At 39.9% G+C, this 22,701-nt stretch overlaps 1 protein-coding gene across 1 annotated transcript in view; it reads right to left on the reverse strand.

The window, feature by feature from the left end:
* Positions 1-22,701, reverse strand: part of EFCAB6 (EF-hand calcium binding domain 6) — a 113,469-nt gene that overhangs the window by 55,075 nt on the left and 35,693 nt on the right. The window contains 4 exon segments of the mRNA XM_054817097.1: positions 3,612-3,783; positions 11,052-11,219; positions 14,956-15,116; positions 17,531-17,701. Coding sequence (XP_054673072.1) covers positions 3,612-3,783; positions 11,052-11,219; positions 14,956-15,116; positions 17,531-17,701 — 672 coding nt within the window.

The raw sequence follows: 22,701 nt of genomic DNA on the forward strand, positions 1-22,701 counted from the left end.
AGAGCTTCAGTTACCATCCTCCTGATTTTGAACTATAATAAAAATTAGACAAGCCCAAAGGTGCAAAGGCAGGGTCTGTCCCTACTCGCCCAGTTCCTAGGAGAGCCAGGCCAGTGAAGCCAGAGGTACTACATTACTCTTTGGTACAAGAGGTGGAGTTCAGCATCCCCCTTCCCTAACCCGCCTCCTGCCTTTGGTACTCCACAGGCAAGCAGCTAAAAGGCGTCCTTATGCTGTAAGCTGTAAAGAAAAACACAGAGAACCGACAGTGTTGGTATAACCCTGCAGAGGTTAACTGGTGACTTTATGTCTGCATTTTTGCGTTATTCAGGCATACCAAGATCAATCACCCTTCAGACGAATGTAAGAGTGCATTCTGCCCACTCCCTTAATGCCGCTGTAACATAATTTTATACAAATAAACAGAGCTTATCCACTTCCAAGTTGGGCAGACAGCTTTTGTCCACTCCTATGGCTCGGTCTGGAATAACAGATCAGATAACAAGTGTGCTTTTATGCTTACCACGGCCACACTACGCAGTTACTGTTTGAGTAACCTATTCCACCTCTAGGAGAAGCAGCTCTGCCCAGCTGTACGCTCTCTGCCTGGCTGCTCGAAATGAAGCTGTAGATCAGAGAAGCAGTTTCAAATGTGCCAATAAGGTGGGCAATGGGGTTCGCACACCTGCCCAGCTACACAGTCAGGATCCACTCAAGAACAGCATACCACTATAGATCGCTTGAACTTCGGTGGCACCCCAAAATGGCTCACAACCTACCCACCTAAAAGCACTTGGGACACGTCATATTGCCTGCACCATTTGCGATAACCTAATCTATTCACAACATCCGTATGCAGCTGGCAGATGTGATACAGAGAGTCCTCCATCGTTCTGAAGCAGCAGCTGGAGGACAGGAGAGATTCCCCACAGTGCCTACAATGGTGCTAGACACCCATTTCTAGATGTTCTTTTTCTACCACTGACACTCCATGAGCCTTGGGATGAAAAGCAACTGTGCTCCCAGGGCAGGCATTGATGAACATCTTGGTAGAAGTGTCAGAGAAATTAAAGCAGGAAGAATGTGAAAACTCCCAGTTGGAATTCTACCTAGACAATGAGGTGGAAAACCCTTTTCTTTTGCAAAAAGTGCAGAGATCTTTAAAGACCACAAGTGATGGAGAATCCATTTCGCTCTGCATTTCACCTGAAAACACACATGCCCAGCCAGTTCCCAGAGACATAAGGTAGTCTGTCGCTTCAGTTCTGACGAGGAATCCCTTTTAATCACCCTTATTTGCACAGAGCTCTCATGCTTATTCATCCAGGGTAGCGTTACTTCACTCAGCACAAGGCAGGGTGTAACAGGACTATTGCAGGGAAGCATGCCTCTTTTGAATGATTATAAGCAGCAGCAGCAGGGCAGAGTTCCCAGGCAGTATTCCACCCAGCTGGACTCTGCTGAGCTTGCAGGGTCCAAGAACATCACAGTGCAGTGATGCATATGCCTGGCTGCAGGTACATGATGATTTTTTTTATCCTTTGTGCATTGCCAAAACTTGAGAAGTGCATCATCCGTGGTGTAATAAAAGAACAATGAAATCACAAAGACTAACTGTTCAACAGCTTCTGGTGCTATACAAATACCTTAAATGTGAGTTGTACACAGACAGCCAATGCAGAAGAAAAAGCAGCAGGTAGAATGAGTTTGTTCTGCCTAACAGTGACAAAATGCACGTTACTGCATTAGCTGCAGGCAACATATAAACCTCTTAGGTATCACACTATAGTGTAAATCACAGCGACCAAAGCCAATGTCCCAAAGGTATGTGCCACAGATGTCAGATCGGTATGGGAGGAAGGGTTGCAGCTTAACACATTCTTAATAAGTGTATTATTAACCAGAAAATATGAAGAAAAATGGAAAACATTTTATGTGTTTTGTCCTCCCTCTTTCCCTCCCCTTCATTTCAAAGCAATTTCACTTCCTGCATGCAATTGCAGAAAGATATCCACCTGAGGGGAAGAAGATGTGCGGCTGAATGCAGCTACAGTGTTCGTGGGGGAAGGCTCTATAGTTATAGCCTTCGTCCTGTCATACGATGTGGAGCACATACCTCATGGGTCTACGTCAAGATGGGGAGAAAGGAAGGCAACAGCTTGTCACCCCCTTACAGTCAGTGCATTTGGCCCTGCACGAGTAGCTGGCAAAACCATGTACAGTCCACGGTACATGGATGGGAAGATGATGTTTGTCACTGAACCAGAGTAAAACCAGATCGGGACAAACTTTCTCAAGAGAGTATACAGGCCATTTTCAAAGGTACAGTTCTGGTTTGACCCTTGCTGACTTTCACCTTACTTCAGCGCCTGGACAAAGGGCAGAGCATGCATTACTGTCATAACATTATTCAGCAGCAGCTCTTGCTTAAACCTAGGTAGACTGGGGAAATATTACTGCCATCGTGCCTCTTTTCCTGCTCAGTCTCAATTTTCAGCAGAGGATTTTGCTTTGAAACGTGAAAAGAAATGTACAGCTGGGTGCCATCAGCATCACAGCTACAATCCCAAATCCATGACCTCACAAGTCTGTCCAAAGCACAACATGCAGTCAGACAAGCCGTCAAGGCTGTGATGGGCCCTGGGAACACCACAGAAAATCCTACCTCAAAAAGAGACACCTACAAAATTCAACTGGAAGCCTTGGCAAGTAAAAACTAGACAGTTTCAATACATTCGTATTACTGTGGATCCTCTCAGCACTGAGATGCTGTGCCCAAATCAGCTAACCCAGTATGAAAACCCACCCAACATCAAATAATTACATTGGAAATTTACAACACGATCAAATTCACTGAATTCAAATAAGAGCTACAGAAACGTTCTCCTCTCCTGTTGGGGACCAGTCTATGCCCTGAAATGCCGCTAGACGTCCGGAGGAGATTACCCTGACACAATCACTGCAGGCTCCTTTGAAAATAGAGGAAGAATGACCAAGGAAGACAGCCAGTGACCCCAGGGGGTGTCCCCCAGTCCCAGTGTGACTACGAGCCACATTGCAGTCCAAGAGTGGTTCAGAGGAAGCTGAGGCTCAGAAATCTGAAAGATGGCATAAAATTAGCTTACGTCATTCTCCCTGAAGCATCATGCTGTATCTGTAAGGATCTTGTTCTTCACCTACCTATATCCAGTTCCTTCCAGCAACCAACGTGGAGTTGCAAAGAGGGCTTAAGGACTCTGAGTTAAGGCTCCAGTGATTCTTTAGGGTATGCCCACTCACTTCATGTAAGAGGTGTGTTGTTGGTTGACATTAGACCTCCAAGTCCCAACTGTGTGTTGCCAATCCCAATTCATACATGTTCTTTTTGACAACTGGGAGCAGTTGAAGCTTTCAAGGTGTAGTGCTGCTACAGAATGACAATTTTATGTCTTTAAAGACAAGTTGAGATTTTTTTCTCATACAATAACCTGCATGAGATCTGTTTAGCTCATCAGTAACTGGAACGGTCCTGGAGGATTTAACTCTAGCTGTGTGAGCAGGCACATTGCTAAGACTAAGTATCTTTCTGGGAAAAGTACAGGAGAGAGAAAAATAGCTAACAGTTTTCCTACCTTACACAAGCCAGCTTTATTAATTTTCCTGTGTGATTGCTTGTTGTAGGCAAAAAAGCTGTCTTTAATAGTTGCTGCCTGTTGTATCTCTCTGTCCTTCAGCCTTTTTATTACTTCATCAACAGTTCTATTCTGGGCGTATTTCTTAGCTTGATCTTCAATCTGCTTGATTCTAAAATTGAAAGATTGTGCATGAAGACAAGTTGCTTTTTTTTTTTTTTTGTAGTTTCAAACATTTGATTCAGCAGTAATGAACAAGACTGCTTTAATGACAAACAAGACATAGACATGGAAGACACTTCTTTGATGCAAAACAAAATGATAGGTTGATCAAGTTAGAGCACACATTGATTCCAAGGCCTATATTGTGCAAATGTTTCTTACATACAGCTGGAAAGGAAAGGGGAAAAGGGAAAGGGAAAGGGGGAAGGGAAAAGGGAAGGACCAAAACAAAATAAAAATTGACTGATATTGCTCCGAAATATTTCTTTTGCAAATGGAGATCCTAGACCTCCAAATCACAGGCTTAATTTCTAACGAGCCCAAGTTTCTACATCATCTAAGGAGCCACCTTTATCCTTTAATACCTCCTGAGTTAACATGAGATGGCTAAGCTAACATGAAAGAAGTTAATGAAAGTCTTTCCATTGATTTTAAAAGGAAAAAAAAAATCTTATGACGTTTTCTCTCTTCCCGGATCCCCAGTAAATCACTTCCATGCTTTTTCCCTTTGGAGGAATGGCCAGAATACCTCTTTCTCGGGCCCTATGAGAAAGTCCATAGATACAGACTATATACTCTTCTTGCTGAAATACCACGACCTTCATCAATAAGCCATTAAAATAAATAACAATGAAATATTTAATAACTTTTAAAGACAGAACAGAAATTACATTAAAGGGTGTGTAATGTATCCCACTTGTACCTACTTTACATCTCTTATGGATTTACTATAACCCATGAAAAGAAAAGTTAGAACAATTATTTTTGTTAAATTTTAGAGCATGTATTTCCATATAAGCAAAATGCAGAAATATTCAGCAATCTTATTTTATAGCTTTATTAAGTGTGTTTTATAGTATTCCCTAAATTTGAAGATAATCTTAACATTTTAACTCTTATTCTAAAAATATGCTAATGAAAAGAGTTTTACTTTGATCTGAGAAGCATACAGAAGATTAACTCTAAGCCTCCCAAAAGGATCAAAAGATGACCGTAACTGGTGACTCCGTCCTGAGGATCTCAGATGGACTCATCTGCTGAAGGCATCTGGTCTTCTGAGATACCTGCTATCTTGCCTGAACGCAAGAGGTTGCCAAAACATTACCAACTTTACCTGCCCCATCCCACTGATTATTATATTCTCCTGCCTATCAACATAGGCCTTGACATGAATGACCCTGAGAAAATGAAAAAGTAATTACAGGACAGGTGATGAAGGTAAACTTAAATATACCCTTCTTTATAACCTTCCTCCTTATTGAGGTTCAAGACTGAGGCAAAGACTGGATGTGCCCTGGAAATAAATTAATTATTACTTGCAGGATGTCATCTAAAAGATCACCTTCCCTATCAGGGGCTTATTCACAAAAAGCTCTCTTTATCTACTAGCTTTATAATCTAGTAGGGAAGCCTTAGACTAGACTGAAGAAAGGAGCTGACATAAAAGTTCACAGGAAGGTATTAACCACAGCCACTTAGCTGAGGACCTAAAACTGCTTGGAATAGGGTTATGCATTACAGGGTCATAGAAGAGACAAAGCCAGACAGAATGGATCAAGCACGGTGGTTGTCAGTGCATGAATATAAGAAATGTGGTATAAAGAAGGGGACCTGTAAGTCCTTACGGATCTTTGAGTCTTACAGGTCAGTAAATGAAACCTTATTTAGAGTGCTATTAATAAAAAATTATGAGAACATGAGTGCTACAATGGTAGGATGCCTACTATATGTCACCAACAGGGAAAATGGGGTTTGGATTTTAATCTCTTGGAGATTTTGAGATTTTTTTCTGAGGGGGGAAAAAAAAAAGAAAAAAAAAAAAAAGAGGTAAAATCATCCAGGGTAAGAGATGTGGTTGTAGGTGGTTGGGTAATGATTACAGCAGAACACAGGTTGTCCAGCAGATTATCAGAATGTGTCAGTGATATCCTGTTGCTGCTGCAAAATCTAGTGAAGGGAAAGTCTAAATTTTTTCCTAATTAACACAGAGAAACTGCTTGAAAAGGTGAAATACAGCTTAGGCAGGAATGATGATGGAATGACTGAGTTTATGACACTTGTAAAAGGAAGGCAAGAGAACAGTGAAAAAACCCTAGATTTCTACTTTCTCAAGGAACTGAAGTCTCATGGGAAATGTATCTAAAGGGAAAATAACTTAAGGAGAACTGGCAGTGCAACAGTGAAACATGCCATCACAGTATAAGAGAGAAGTATGAGTATATATAACCAAAATCTTAAAGGCCACAACACAATGTGAGATTCAATATAAAAAATTTCAAGAGTAATGAGAACTCACTTTATAAACACTTCAGTAGTATAAGAGGGATCAAGAAAAAATTTGGCTTTCTATTTAACAGAGAAAGAAAACTACCAACAGATTGCATTAAGGGTATGAAGCACTTAAAGCCTCTTTTTGAATCGGTCTTTGATAAAGAGTCAAATGTAAGCTGGCTGCTTGAACAATGAATACTAATAACAAACAAAGAAAGAACAAATTACAGAATATTGCTATGTATTCATATTGATTCTTAAAGAACTGGCTAAAATTGTCTCCCAAATTTATGCAGAAAAGCAAACACACTACTTTTAGCTTTTAAAAGAGGGAAGGAGAAGAACTGGAGAGTTACTGACATATTTCTAAGAAATCTATTCCTGCTTTCAGGCAGTAATTACAGAGTCACAAAGAGTTCAAAGCCTGTTAAGAGACACAAGAGTCACTAGGGATCCTTGAGATCTACCCTGATTTCAGGCAAGCTATATTTTAAATTACACTCCCCTCCAACCAGCACTGCTTTTACCTTGGTTTCATAGGGAAATGAGAATAATGCAATCAGCCTTTTCATCCACATCTGTCAGCCTTTCCCCTAAATTTGGAGTCCATCTTCCAATTTCAGTCAAACTTGAGAGGGGTAGGGGTCTTCAGATACAGCAGTTACAAGGTTTGTGAAATTGACAGTCATGAAAAGGAGAGAGAATCTTCATTCTGTGTCCAGTTCTGGGCTCCCCAGTTCAAGACAGACAGGGAACTACTGGAGAGAGTCCAGCGGAGGGCTACAAGGATGAGGGGACTGGAGCATCTCTCGTATGAGGAAAGGCTGAGAGAGCTGGGTCTGTTTAGCCTGGAGAAGAGAAGACTGAGAAGGGATCTCATCAAGATAAATACCTAAAGGGTGAGTGTCAAGAGGATGGGGCTAGACTCTTTTCAGTGGTGCCCAGCAACAGGACAAGGGGCAACGAGCACAAACTGGAACACAGGAAGCTCCATCTGAACATGAGGAAAAACTTCTTTACTGTGAGGGTGACTGTCCTGGTTTCAGCTGAGAGGGTTAATTTTCTTTATAGTAGCTAGTATGGGGCTATGTTTTGGATTTGTGCTGGAAGCAGTGTTGATAATATAGAAATGTTTTCGTTATATAGACCTGTTGTTGTTGAGCAGTGCTTACACGGAACGAGGGCCTTTTCTGCCTCTCGCACTGCCCTGCCAGCGGGATGGCTGGGGATGCACAAGAAGTTGGGAGGGGACACAGACAGGACAGCTGACCCCAACTGACCAAAGGGATATTCCGTACCATATGACATCATGCTCAGTTTATAAGGAGCTTGGGGAAGAGGAAGGGGGGGGAGGCAGTATTTTGAGTGATGGTGTTTGTCTTCCCAAGTAACCCTTATGTGTGATGGAGCCCTGCTTTCCTGGGGATGGCTGAACACCTGCCTGCCCATGGGAAGTGGTGAATGAATTCCTTGCTTTGCTTGTGCACGCAGCTTTTGCTTTACCTATTAAACTGTCTTTATCTCAGCCCACGAGTTTTCTCACTTCAACTTTTTCAATTCTCTCCCCCATCCCGATGGGGGGAGTGAGTGAGCAGCTGCATGGGGCTCAGCTGCCGGCTGGGGTAAAACCACGACAGTGACCGAGCACTGGAACAGGCTGCCCAGAGAGGTTGTGGAGTCTCCTTCTCTGGAGATACTCAAAACCCACCTGGACACGATCCTGTGCAACCTGCTCTAGGTGATCCTGCTCGAGCAGGGGGGTTGGGCTTGATGATTTCCAGAGGTCCCTTCCAAGCCCTTTCAGTCTGTGATTCTGTGATTGTCCTAGTTGGGAAGGCAGAGACATTATCTTTTCCATTTGTTAGCAGCTAGCCAAGCAATAGCGTATGTGCTTCTCTGGGCTAGCCATGTACTGTCTTTTGCCCTGCTGCCAGCTTGAAGTACTCAGTGAGAAGTATGTTCTTTTTCTACCTTCAAGTAAGAAGCCACAAGCACATTTACCAACTGTGTGAGACACCAAAACCTACTTCTGCACATTCCCATCTCACTGGGGCCGAGTCTCAAAGTTCTTCATTCAGGCCTGACGAACTTAACCTAACCCTCTACTCTAACACATCAGTTTTGGGTGCCAGAATGCTGGTTGAAGGTATGGATAAAGCTCCAGATGGTGGCTCAGCAGAAGTTAGGGACAGAGATATTTATTAGTGAGGCCACTGATTTATCTTGAGTTTAGCTGTGTCCTATTGACAGTACTGTATTCCATGTTGGTGAGTCATCTGCATTTTTTTTTGTATATTGCCAGGTCTCTGCTTTGACAGTCTTTCAGTAGAAATGGCATTGGACATCAGTAAAAATAACTTTGGGGAAATTCTGAAAGGTCTTTTGACCTCAAGAACAGGAGGGACAAATTCAGCATGCAGAAAACAAACAGGTTGATTTCCTGATTGAAGTACAGGTCATATTACAATCTTGGAATGCATTTGCAGGAACACTCTGTTCCCAAAAAATATTACATGGAAGGAGCCAACCATGAGGTCTTAGATATTTCCTAGTGTCTCGCAAAAGCAAATGAGGAAAGAATTTCAGAGGCAGAGGCAGTCTGCTAAAGGTCCTGAGGATTAAGACAAAGGCCATTGTGGAACAGGATCTTTCACAGGTAGGGACACCTTAACCACCCCAACCTGTTAAAGAACTTACAGGTGGAAAGATGTGGAAATATCAAGATTCCACTCGTTGCAGATTGTTGGTCCAAAATCACTACTTTGGTAAGAAAGAGGCCAGATTTGCTTTCCTAGAGACTTCATGTAATATTGCTTTTCCATTACTGGTCACAAATTCTCACTAAAGAGAGGAGCAGACATAATTTGGCAAATGAGAGCTGCACAGCACCCATTATATGACAAGGAAAGAGGTAACATTAAGATTCATAAGGATACTGAAGTTTCATTTTAGCAGTTTCAGGAGGAGGGATAGAAGCCTTGAACTCCAGGCTAGAAGGCTTAGAAGGTGTTAGTACAAGAATTGACTTGGCCACCACAGAACATCACTGGGACAAGAGGAACTGAAGGGAAGATGTAAACCATTGCCTATGCTTACAGAAGGAGCAACTCATCTGATATAGCTCCAAGACACTGACCAATTCAGGAACCAAACATCCAAAAGTTCTGTTTTAAACTTGTCAGAAAGCCTAAACCAGCAGTTCTTGTCAACATAAATGAAAGGTCAGACTTGGTGTGTTTGCAGCATGGTCCCAGCTTTCTGCACAAGGGATTGACTTGCTCCTTTGTGGGCCTGACATAGTAAAATGACTCAATCTATGTGCCTGAGAACTTGTCTCACATGAACTGCTGGCAGGTAGCCAGGTAACACTTCCAACCAGTTGACATCCTCCCAACAGCCAGCGACTGACTGCATTGTATAAAGCGGTTCAAAGGCCTCATAGCCAACAGTCACTTTGGCAAGAAGGTAAAGGGCATTGTGGTCGTTATAAAAATATACCAGAAGGCTTGTATCATTGCAAGACCTCGCTAGAAGAGACAGAAGGATGTCCCAGTGCCTGAGAGGCCTTCAGAAGATGGATACTATGCTCCTCCTCTGCTTTGCCGTTGCAGAGCTTGGCAAAGAGTGATAAGTGAATTCTGGTGAGTGCAAGCTCTCCTTTGGCAGGCATTTGAATCCTCATATTGCTCATTCAAATGCTAAATATCTGCTGCCAGTTTCTCTGTGTTCGTGACAGAAACATGAAGGTCTTGGTGGGCCTACAAACCATTTTGCAAGAGCTTGGCTGCAGATTGCATTAAGAGCAGCACTGAAATTGGTATTCAGGATCGGAGCTCAGAGACCATTGTTTATGTTTGGTATCCCTGCAACATTTGGCCTCCTTTGAAAAGTGTGTGGAGATCCTGTGGCAAGGCTCTGAGACAACAGAACAGAGGCAACAGAAATGGGCTTTTTGAGCCATAGGAATAAGCTGCCAGTTCTGACGTGTGAATGCACAGACAAGGCAATCCTTAGAGCTGCTCTGAAGGTGATTCAGATGGGGACTTAAGAAACACAAAAAGGTCAGATTGCTGAAGGGGAAATGAAGAACTCTGAGGAGAATTTGCGGTAATACAGGCCATACTCCTGTCTTGAGAGCTGTTGACAGAAATATGAGATTTGCATAAGGCATTCTGTTTCATGGAATACCAGTCTAAAAATGAGGGAAGATAGGCAGTGAGCATGCCTCCATGGACATATTAGAGTAAAGCATTATCTGGGTTCAAGTGAAAGGAAATATATGTGTCCCAGGTCTGACCATACGTGTAGATTATCATGCAAATACAAGAAAAAATATTTTTAAGAGAAGCTCATCCCCTTACAAGGGAAAGTTTATTGTTTCTCCCCTCCAGATTATGCAGGCATTTACATATATTCAATAGTAAAAAGTGAGGAGAATCAATAGATCGTACATCTTTGTAACCTGGATGCCAATGTCAATGATGCTGGTTCAGTTGGAGGCTGTAGCTATGACCTGCAGTGGTCATGGCCATCAGATATACCAGAGTTTCTGATCCTCTGAGAATGTTCAAATCCAGTTCCTGAATAATGACCTGGACTGATTCTACAGAGGATCACAAACTTATTTTTGAGACATTATCTAGAGGGCAAAACCCCAATTTTTCAATGATGGAGTGAGATATAATCCTTGTGGACCCTGTAAAGTGAGCTCAACCATTTTTACCTGAAACCTAGAGTCTTTGAGGAATGGTCCATGTGTGTTTGCTCTCCTGATGCAATGCTTTGAGTGTTGTGTAATTTTGAATATATCTCTGCGTAAGGAGAGATCAGCCCAGGACAGTACTTCCCATTAGAAAAACAGCATGTATCCTCAGTCTGTCTGAAAGTCTCCTTTCTATACATATTTTTTCTTTACATTAAACAGAAAATTGTCTATAGTAACAGTACCTTTTTGAAAGCTCTGTTTGCCTTTTTTCTTCTCTTTGTTGTTTTTCCTTTGATATATGTGAGCTGATACCATTTAAGTCACCAGAAAGAACAGCAACTTTTAAGTTATCCAAAAGCATCTTGTAAAAGATTCCATCAGAAGAGTTATCCTTGTATTTATAGCATAACCTGGATAAAATAAGAATTTAAAATAATTTGGGAGGTTAAGAATAATGCATAATACAAATGTCTTAAGGCAAAGACGATCAAAGTAACACATTTCCTTTCTGTATACAGTTAAGGGCATTCTTCAGAAGGCTATCCTTAGCCACTGCAAACTAGTCTTTCCAGGCTCCTTCTGCAGCCTACAGAGAAAGCAGGAACCTCACTTAAACACTGTATCATTACCTGGAAGATTTCCATTGACTCTAGAAGGAGCCTAAGGACACAAGCCTCCCCTACCTACAGTTACCCTTTGTGAATACCCTGCGTAATTAACGCCTGAATTATATAGTGAACACTTGGAAGAAGCTTGGATCACCCGACACTGACCTATCAAATTCAGCTGCATTGGTGGAAGAGGGAGCTAAGATCACAGCCACTGCACAACTAAATCTGTCAGAAACCATGAATGAAAGCCCTTGTTTACCTTAACTTGCTGCCTGGCATATGAATAAAATGAAATCACTGGCAGCCTAAGTTAATACTCCTGGATGTGAACCTTAGCAGCCCAGGAGCTGTTTGTTCAGCCCCTTCTGTTATTCTGAGGGTAACTTCCAGCAAAGAGGTCGAGTCGGTAGTTCCCTGGGCTTGTTAAATTACCCTCTTAAATCACTGCTGTATAAATTAGCAGAGCTCATGAATCAGAGCCCTTGTCATCACTGTGTCACTGCTTCGCTGAGCTGTTCAGCCTTCCAGGATTTCATTCATGTCCATAAAGCTTTGGGACATTCCTGGATGAAAGCAGAAGGCTCCTGTCCTTGCGCTGGGGACGCATGGCATTCTCTGCACTCTGCTTACCCCAAGTGCCTGTTCTATTTAGAATGACAGTAAAAAAATACCTGTGGTAAAAAACACTTGTAACTTAACATATAAAGTGCCTCAATGCCTTCCTTCTGGTAAAAAAAAAAAAAAAAAAAAGAAATCAAAGCTTTCATTTCTTTTTGGAAATCTAATGCACGTCATATACATTGCAGGGGAGAAAGTGTCGGGGAGTGAGAGGGAGGGGAAAGAATCTCCATTTTCTACTATTTGTGAAGCCCTGCTCTGCTAAAACAAGTGTAGCCTTCACACAGAAAATGGCTGTGAACACTGCAGAGCAACATCTGCTTTGTGAGTGTAATCCATAAAAGGCTTCCAAATGCCCTTAAAAATTGTTCCCTCTTTTCCCCAGTCTGAATGTCATCTCACAGGAAGCCATCTGGGACAAGCATGCCAGCTATTCTGCTGCAGCGATAGCGGTATTGTCCTCAAGTGCCTCAGGATGAGTCACATCAATGCAAAAGTCCAATTATAGTAGAAGCCCCCGAAAGCAGAAGTATCATTTCAAATAAATAAGACTGATGTAGCTGAACCACTGGAATTCAGAATGTAATTCAGTCACTTCATCACCTTTTACTCAAAAACCTTGCATCCCTTAAAGCACCCGTGCTAAATCCCCAATCTGGTTATGACATTCCCAGCACAGATGTGGTAGTCTTAAGCCCAGTGAGTATGCATTTAGAGGAGTCAATTACTTTTTTTTTGCTTATTATTTTAAAATACAGCCTTTTTAAACCTGGCATTTCTTACCACTTCAGAGCAGCGAATGAACAGTGCCATCCACTGTTTCTCTGCATAATCCACAACATATTCTTAGGATGGTCTTAAATAAGATTAACATAAAAATTAATGCCACATTTGAAACAAAGAAATAGAGATTTGATGAAAAGAAGCGGGTCAAAACAGATTTTTAAGGAGTCTGCTAAATCATAGAATGACAACTCTAAAAGTAGATCACGAGAAAGGAGGTTTTTCAAAATATCTCCTCACCTGTGGATGAGCCATTCTAATTTAATTAGCTATATCATTATTCATTTATCTTAAACCCAAACACTTCTCCAATCAAGTAGGCCACCTATTGCATCGTTGAGTATAAATTCTCTCTTCATCTTATTATAAGAATTAAGTTTCTTCTCCAGTGTGGTCATCAGCTCTCTAGAACATGACCCTGACGGATGATACTGCTAAGAACAGGTGCCTTTAGAAATGTTTACTACAGAAGAATTAATAATACGGAGTTAATGAGACCCTGTTTTCATGAACTGAACATGGCCAATGCAAAAGTACATGTCCCTGAATGTCTTTGACAATGGAATCCAAACCTTATCTTTTAGATGTGTATTTTAGATGCTATTCCTATAAAAAGACTCATCCCATCTATAGTGTTGCAAATCTCATTTTGCTAAACAGATACCTACACTTTTCAGCAATGCCATGGTTCAATAATGCAAATACACAAACGTGCTCAATGTTCACTGTAACGGAAATCCTACAAGTATTACACCCACTTCTTCCTGTGCTTTGCTAGAACACAGCCTCAGTGCTCAGCATTTCACTCGACTGATCTTACAAGGCTTTTCTTGCATCCTTTTAAAACAAAAGCAAAACAGCCATTGACCACAATGATGAATGAACTCAACCTTAACAGTTTGTCTGTCATTGCTTTACTCTATATTATTTTCTTATAGGGAATGTTTAGAATTTCAAGTAAAGACCAGTTTCCAATTCAAAGTGGCTGTAATTCCTGACTTTTCTTATAGTACAGATCTCTCATTGACACAAATAACGGTAGAAACATTATTTAGAAAATTGTATAACTGCCGAGTCCCAGGTAATTCAAAGGATAATTACTTGTTCATGATCAATGACCACTGATTATGTACTACAAAACACAGAGCTATAAAACTGACAGATGATGAAAGCACATAGTTATAACACACTGTGCTGGGAACGTGACTTTTATGAACCCAATGCATAGCACCCAAAGTTTTCTCTAAGACATTTATAGAAAGGAAAATGCATACAGTAGAATTGGTTTTACTGATCACGCTCATGCTCATTCATATTTCAGTATCAAAGATTACTTTCCAAAAGCCATTTCCTATTGATGCTGTTGTGTTTGCTCCTCACACACAATGATCAGCAGGACACTGGGTTGTAAGGGTCAGACTGGAACTGATTTCTTTGATTTTCCTATTATGTTTTCAAAGCTAGGAAAGAATTCCACATCTTTCTGAAAGTCACTGCCTGTAAGCAGAGAAAACTAGAGCTCCTGAGAGAGTAGATTAGACCCAATTATAACCTGACTGAAATGTTATTGCAATAAAATACCTAATACAATTCCCTCTTCTATAGACTTAGATATTTTGACCCTGTGCTCTCCATGCTTGTAGCTCTTTTGACTCCCCACTTTGGGGACCCTACTCCTATTGAAAATGAGATTTCATGTTGACAATATTAAATTTCAATTCCTTGTTCTTTACAACAATAGTCTACTGAGGAAAGACATAACATTAATTTAATTAATTTTGTATTACATTGTGTTTGGAAATACTAAATAATGTTTGGTAATGTGTTAGAGCTCCAGCACATCAGTTGCTCCTTTGTAGAAAAAGCTTGTCTCACCTTTGAAATGCTGAAATAACATCAAACTCACAAGAGTTTCCAACATGGAATTGTTATGAAAATAAATAAGAGATTTACAAGCCGATCACATGAGGAATGGGGCGTCTCTTCCACTGACCTTTTCTTTTCCATATGCTTAAGGCAAACCAAAATACTTAATGCCTCCAACTACAGATGTCATATTAAAAGACAGGGAGAAAGATATGGTAAGAAAAGAAATTACCTTAAATCTGTTACAACTCACACATCATCAACTTACTTCATAAATTGTTGATCTGACAAAGAGGGACAACACAGCTGTAGGACTTTCCTTAGATGACTTCTGTTAATAGTGCCAGTAGACTTAGGATCATAGGACTGCAAGGCCTTATGAAAATCTTTCCAGTTTTCTGTGATCTTATGTGAAAGGATCTCCTCCACCTAACAATCAAATGCATTAGTCATGCAGGAAACAAAAAAAAAAAGCATCCCTGAGGTTAAGCTACGATAGTGTTACCACATGAAAAAATGTACTAAAATGACAAACCTGAAGTTGGAAGACCAACATTTACTGAAAATCAATTATCACTTACAGTATTATAGGCTAGAACAACAAGAGCAGGGTTCTTTCTGTGGTTTGTTCCATTACGCTATTCGTGAACCATCTGTTTTAAAACAAAGTTATGTTCAACTAAAACAATTTTAGTGTAATAATTTCAAAGCATGATGCAACATCAGGCCCAAAATTTACCCTTGAAAATGTTTGTTCTGAACACCAATGGCAAGAAAGCGTGTACCTCACTTCATAGATCTGCTTCTTTAAGTGACTGAGGAGTCATGTCTACTGACTGATAATGACGTGGAGCTTTTGCTGTTGTTTCTCCCCTCAGTCCTGTAAAACAAAATCCGCTAGGACTGAATGAATTGCAAGTGGCACTCAGCTTACTCAGGGCATAACTTGAAGACAATGGGCTTGCACAGGGGAAAATAATGATGAAATCTGGCTTACTGAACCTGCTTTAGGATCTGTCTGTAGCACTGGCAGTTAGAATAAAAGTGTTTTTCATTTGTAAATTGAGTGCATTAAAACCAGAAGGTTCTGAGAAGAAACAAACACAGGATCACATTCTGACAGAAAATCTCAGCATAATTGTGGATTTGACCAAGCCCTGTACTATGCAAAATTTCAGGTGAAAAGAAGGAGGTAGAGATGCCCCTTTGTTTGTCTTAGCTGGCTGGGGGCCTAGATTGGTTCCAGATCCTGGTTCTGACCATTGCTGCTTTTCAGACTCCTCTGATGAAATTATTCCTAAGAATTGATAAAAATGAAGAGATTTCTTGAAAAAATTGTCCTCTTTCATTTGTACAACCTGTAATCTCCCTCTTCCACAGGATGAGCCACTTTGATGGAGCTGGCATCACCACTCAGGACACAAACCAAAAGGATTCCCAGACACTCAGACTTCCTTGCAGCTGCTTTTCATCAAGATCTGGGTACGAGCCCAACCACAGAGTCCAGAAGATACCTACTCCTCAGAGCAGAATCACTCTTAAAGTCTGAAACCACAACCACTAGGGTCGTGTGTGGCTACTGTGTCATCCCTGGTGGTATTTCATCCCAGGGTGACAATGGTCTGTGATGTTTAACATTCCCTTTACCTGCCTTCTCTCCTACTAGCACTTACTCATTTGGGATGCTTATTTCAAATGACAAAAATGAGCACTTCTCTGTGCACATCTCTAATATAAGCCTAACCAGCTTAATTTGTAAATTCCACATAGTGTGCACATCCGTTGCTCACGTAGGCACTGTCAGCATTTGCATTTCCCCCAGCATGTTAATTTTACAACTACTAAACTTTGCCCCAGAATTTCACCCGGACCATTATTCTACTCAAAACCAGCTGGAAGGGACTTGAGCTGCTGCATCAAATGTTGCTATTGTTGGAGCCATCAGAGTGGAAAGCAGCCTGTTTCAGCTCCTAACATCAAAGCATTTCAAAGCAATGCACACCATTCAGGGCTCTTCTTCATTCAGGGACCTTCTTTTTGTGTGTCTAGTATCTCTCTCGACGCTACTGCTCTCCTTTGATATCTCTCAAAACCACTATCCAGACTACCTGAGACAAAGCTAAATATGAAGTTAGTCAGTTGACATACTAATGCAAACCTAAAAGAGGTTTGATATTGAAAATTATGAAAAATTATGAACAGCTTCTTAAGATTAGGAAGTAGATTTGCAAACTGCAGCTTAGGTTATTTCTTTGAAATTCAGCAAGCAAAAAAGTAGTGACTTATTTCTGTCAAAGGAAACAGACATACTGCACAGAAATATTGACTATGTGTTGCAGGATATAACCTCTCTGTACCTTCAGTGAATGGTTCTAAAGGAAAACATTATAAGACAACTGCAAATTCAGAAGGTGTCAAAGCTGTACCCAGGAAAATATGCAACGTCTGTGTAGTATATAGCATATATTTTGAATGAATGTATATTATAAAGAATAATAGATAAAACAAGAAACAGCAAAATATCAGCAAAACAGATCTGACAACTGAAAGCTAAGAAGTACTACTGCCACTCCTCCTCTGCTGTACACACATGGGTGAACTAGTGATTCTGCTGGAGTTTTCAAAAGCCTCTAGTAACCGTGAGATTGCTCTCCAATTGATGCTTCAGAAAGAAGAGTCTAGAAGTGCTGATTATGATTATTCCATTGCTGGAAAGAATGTGAACTTACTAACTTTGATAAAAACTGTACGCAGAGCATAACATTTTACCAAAACACAATCCAGCATTTTGCACAGCCATTATAAAAGAGATTATGATTAGAGAATTAAAAGTAAACACTCACTACTGATTCCTTTTCTTCAAACAAGTATAAAAATTCATGGTAGTCAAGGTATCCAGTCTGTTGTGGATCAAGTATCTCAATTAACTCCTGGAAGTCTTTATCTTTCATTTGAAGTACCAAGTTACGTAGAACATGACAAAGGTCATTTCTTGTGATCTTTCCATCTCGTTTCTAAGACAAAAAAAAAAAAAAGCATGCATAAAAAAGAGCAAACGTTTACTATAGCAATGCTGATTCCAACATGCCGTTCTACACTACTAGATCATCCTGACCTACAGTAACTGAGAGCTCTGTTGCTGCTTCAATAGTCTGCGTATACTGAATCTAGTACTTTTACTTCAGTTCTCAGTGAACATACAATTGCAATGTTTCCTGGATGGAAAACTAAAACTATGGGAATGAAACTACAATGGCCTTTCTGTTACCTTGGGATAGATTATTTAGTTTGATGGTAAACTATGCCACAAACGAATGGATATGTAACCTTGCATTGCACAGATCAGCTCACATTGAGGTCCGTTTATCAGCTGCATTTTGTTCCTTACCTGGTCTGGAATCAATGTTCACACAAAATTGTGTCTGACTGAACAGTTGCTGGGTCTGAGTGGATGTGACTCAGTTGAGTCAAGTTGAGTCTAAAAGTTGTTGCTATCATGTACCCCAAACATTGCCTTAAGTCTGTGCAAAAGTCCATCAAATGATGTCTGTTCGTAGATTCTAATATAGCTCTCGGCATAGTCATAGATAGCACATGAGCCTACATTTATCAGTGCTCACTCATCTGTGGCAGGGTTTTCTTCATGATTAGCTTCAGAATGCGATAGAATCAGGATATTTTTATTTTACTACACTTAAGGCATAGTTTTTCTCTCAGTTCCCATGGCAAGGAATATCCATAATTTATGTAGGAGAGTTTTAAATATGGGTTTATACCAACTCTTTTCTATGACTGTCTATTGCATTTTATAATTTTAAATTTGTTCCTGAACTTTTACTTTTTTTTTTTAATTGTTTCTTTATTTTCTCTAAAGAAACCTGAGGAAAGATAATGGGGGAAAAGAAGAAGAAAGAGTGGAATAAAGGCTTTGGAACAATAACAGAAAAATTAGGAGTAAATAGTTCCTTCAGTGATTCGGTTTTCCTGGCTAAGCACTAGACAAATATCTTTCTGTTCATAAAATTCACCCTAAGAAAATTCTGTTTCCCTTTAGTCCCCCACAGAGATCCAGGGTGGCAGTAATAATATAGAGGATGAGCAATTATTTACTTCATCAGTTGGTCTGGGAAATACTTTAAAGTTTTGCAATCAAAAGATAATGGCCTTGTGAAACTACTATCTGGTATTTGAATTTTCTTTAGAGACTGTTGTCACTGCATTAAATCATATGGAAGCAAAACCTGATAATATACCTACCTCCCCCAGTAAACAAGTTAGGGAATCTGGTACTGAAGCTACAAAGATAGCTTGTACTTCACAAGAAACAATTGTGCAGAATGACTAGGTCTTACCCATGAAGATTAAATATCTGTTACGATAAAAATAAATTACATTTTGTTCAAACCTTAGATAATATGGGAAAGTTAAGATATACTACATCAGGATTTATTAAGCAGATTGCGTTTGCTTATTTGGCCACCTTGCAAGTTTAATTTTATTTATTCAAAAGGATTTAATTTTATTGCCCACATCGTTATCTAAATCAGTCCAGCACCAGTGATGCGACTGGGGATGTACTGGTCTATTCCAACAAAAAAAATCATGATGTTATGTATAAATATAAACCATTCTTACATGTTTGGGGTTTTTTGCACTGTGGGAACTTCTAGAAGCTGGGGATTAAATAGTTCTTTCTTCAGCCTGTCTTTCCACTATCTCAAATACCTCTGCCTTTGTTAAAAATTTCATTCAGTAATGCACCAGTTCAGTAAATGAATCAAAATCATGTAGTAAAGTGCCTTACTGAATCATGGCCTGAATGCTGTAGGTGTTATTATCTACAGTGATGCAATGTATGAAACTGATTTCTTTTCCTATAAATTGCTAGCTGAATTCTTTCTTTTTGTGATCATATATACATGTATATAGATGAAATACTGCAGAGCTAAAAAGAACAGTTTTTATGTAATTATATTAGAAAGGAATTGTGATATATCATCTATATAAAACCATCTAATAAAAAATGCCAATACTACTTCTGAAGATATGCCCAGTGCTCCTTCTGCTTGTGTCAACCAGACTGAGAGCTTTAATTTTTTCAGTCTATTATTTGCTCATTCAATTCAGAAATACAGAGTCTACAATTTAAGAAGCGCAATATGTAGCAAATCAAAGTAATAAAAAAAATCCAGCTTGCCCACTGAAGGGTTGATCACACAGTCCGGTGCACAGGACATACATATCATGACATTCCATCAAAACTGACAGAAAGGCATTTTAGTGCAGTTCTGTACATCGTGAGGGCCACAGAGCTGGTAAGGATAGACAGTTCTTTGTCAAAAGCTCGTATTCCAGCACGAAGCACGGAAGTCTAGAAAAAGTCAGAAGTTACTTTTGGAACTGGAGTGAACTATGCAGCAGTAGGCTCAACATTGTCAGTGTCACGCATAAGCTACAGTCTACCCGTCAGGTGACAAACTGCAAACATAAACCCTTGACAAAGACATTATAACACTCTCTGTTTATATTATATAATATGATCTTATAATAATTACTGCACAGTTCTGATTCTCATTAACTTTACCTATCACACGGATTTTATCCCCTCATCAAAAGAGATTTGCCTTGTCTGTAATTTCTCCTGTGTGCACAGGGACTGCGGCGATGTATGTTCATTGCTAAGCAGCGTATTTGGACGTACACTCTTACGACATCTCCCTTCTTTTCCAAAATGCTGTGTCGCAGATTAAGGTGTAGCCTTATCCTGCACATTTTAATGTCTATCTTTAATTTACATGTCAATCACAACCAATTGGTCTCCTTCAGCATGTCATGATAAATAGGTATTCATGTTCTGTAGTATTAATATATAATATTACAACCATTAGCTGTATTCCTTTAAACCTTGTACAGTGCTGGGAACACTGAAGTTTACCTGATGCTAGGTTCAGCACAGGACAGAAAACATTTTAGTTTCTCTTATGAATCTGATGCACTTAAATAAGAACTTAAGTTAGGAGTCTTTCCAAAACTACTTGAACTCCTTGCCCTGAGATGAACAATCTCTTTTTAAAAGAGACTAGAATAAAAACAATTAAATAACGCAGGCGAAAAATTACAACTTGATACTGCAATTCTAAATTTCTAAATTTGCAGGAGATGCAACAATATGACTCTGAAGTTGTGACATCATAGTTCTTTCAAATGACACAAATGCCAGTGCTTTAAGTGACTGGGACACTACACATGACCAAGAATAAGAACTATCAAACAATGCATTCCACATAGTGGAATGTAGAAAAATAAGAATATATAGTAATAATAATAATTTAATAATAATAAAAAAGCTCAACTAATTTATACTGAACATTGCCCACTCAAATTATTTTTAATGCCTTTTTGTTTCAGTGTTTCAGAATATACGGAGAAACTTTCTGAAAACATTCTAGGAGGCTAGTGAAGTTGTTTTATTATTAATTCTTTGGTGTTGAAACACTTGTATAAATATTTTTTCCTAGGATCTGAGTTTTAAACTGAATCACAAAATATTGCGAGACTTACAAAGGAACATCAAAGGGTGCTTCTCTCATCCTTTTATAAAAAATCAATCTGATTCAACATTTTAACGTCAAATTTGTAGTATAGTTACAGGGAGCATTCTATTTCTAGCTTGCGTGTTAGCAAGCACTGCTACTAGTTTGGGATTTTGTTTTCAGAATATGGAATAACAGGTAGGGACCAGTAGCATTTTAAACTCCAACACATTGAGAACAATTCAGAAAAAAAAGTCAGTTGGAAGAAAAAGGGAGCAGGCAGTTGCTTGTGTGCTGGGCAGTGATGTGACGCAGAATCAGAAGCATGCTGCATATACCTATTAAAAACTTTCAGATAAGAACATGAATGTATTTAAGTCCTGGAACAGAAGACATTCAAGTTCAAATCTATTTCTATCTCCTAAAAAAAAAAAAAAAAAAAAGAGCAAGAAACTTAGTTTTGTTAACTCTAAGACATGAGGAAATGTCTTTATTTGGTTTACATGGGTTTTTCATAACAGCTGAAAACCCACTCACACAGTTATGTAAATATTTAGGAAAGTTATAAATTCACACATGTTTAGACATTAATAATGAGTTCACCGGTGACATCACTGCTCTGTTGAACTATCGCATGCAGTAGCTGAGTAGGAGAATAGTATTTGCTAAATGTTACTATGCAGACCTTAGTGTGAAAAGGAAATATGACATCCAGGAAGACTTTTCTTGTGTTGATCACATGAGACTGAACATTTTTCACCGCATCCCTTCTTCTTTAAGTGTCAAAGCCAGTAGGTATCGCGTTTCATTTTACCAATAAGGAAATCAGCTTTTCTGGGAGCTGCCGCGTTTGACGACAGACTGCGGTAGGCAACAGAGACAGCCCTGAGCAGGAGGAAGAGCGCGGAGAGGGAACGCAGCGCCAGGTTTGGAGATGAACCCTGCGTAATCGAGATATAATGCCCAACACAGATATAACCAATGGTACCAGTCAACATAGGGATGTCAACAGCTGCAAAGTGACACATCTGGATCCCTCTCTCGGAAGCAGCAGCTAACAGGGCTGCCCAGGACTCTGACAGAGGCAAAACAGGCACCGGGGTCCTGCCTGTGCTGCTGTCCTGGGGCAGTTTGCTGCAATCCTTACTCATGCCCAGCGGCACGCTATTTTGACTAAGAGATGAGAACGCTACGGATGCAAATGGCAGATATCCAAAAAGTGTGAAAGACAACAGAAATCTCCAAATAGAATTCTAGATAATAACCCATTCTCAAGTAGGTCTGTTTCTAGCCTTGTGCTCTACATCCTTTTTATGCACACACATGTGTCTGTGTGTGTGTGAGTGTGGATAAACAGAGTAAACACGGCTCGCTCGCTCTCTGTATATGTATTTACATACATATATACATACACATGTGTGCAAATAACCTGAAAAAAAACCCCCAAAACTTTAAAACATTAGCTGACTGAAAGACAAATG

Source organism: Grus americana, chromosome 1 (genome assembly GCF_028858705.1).
Source record: "Grus americana isolate bGruAme1 chromosome 1, bGruAme1.mat, whole genome shotgun sequence".
NCBI lineage: Eukaryota > Metazoa > Chordata > Aves > Gruiformes > Gruidae > Grus > Grus americana.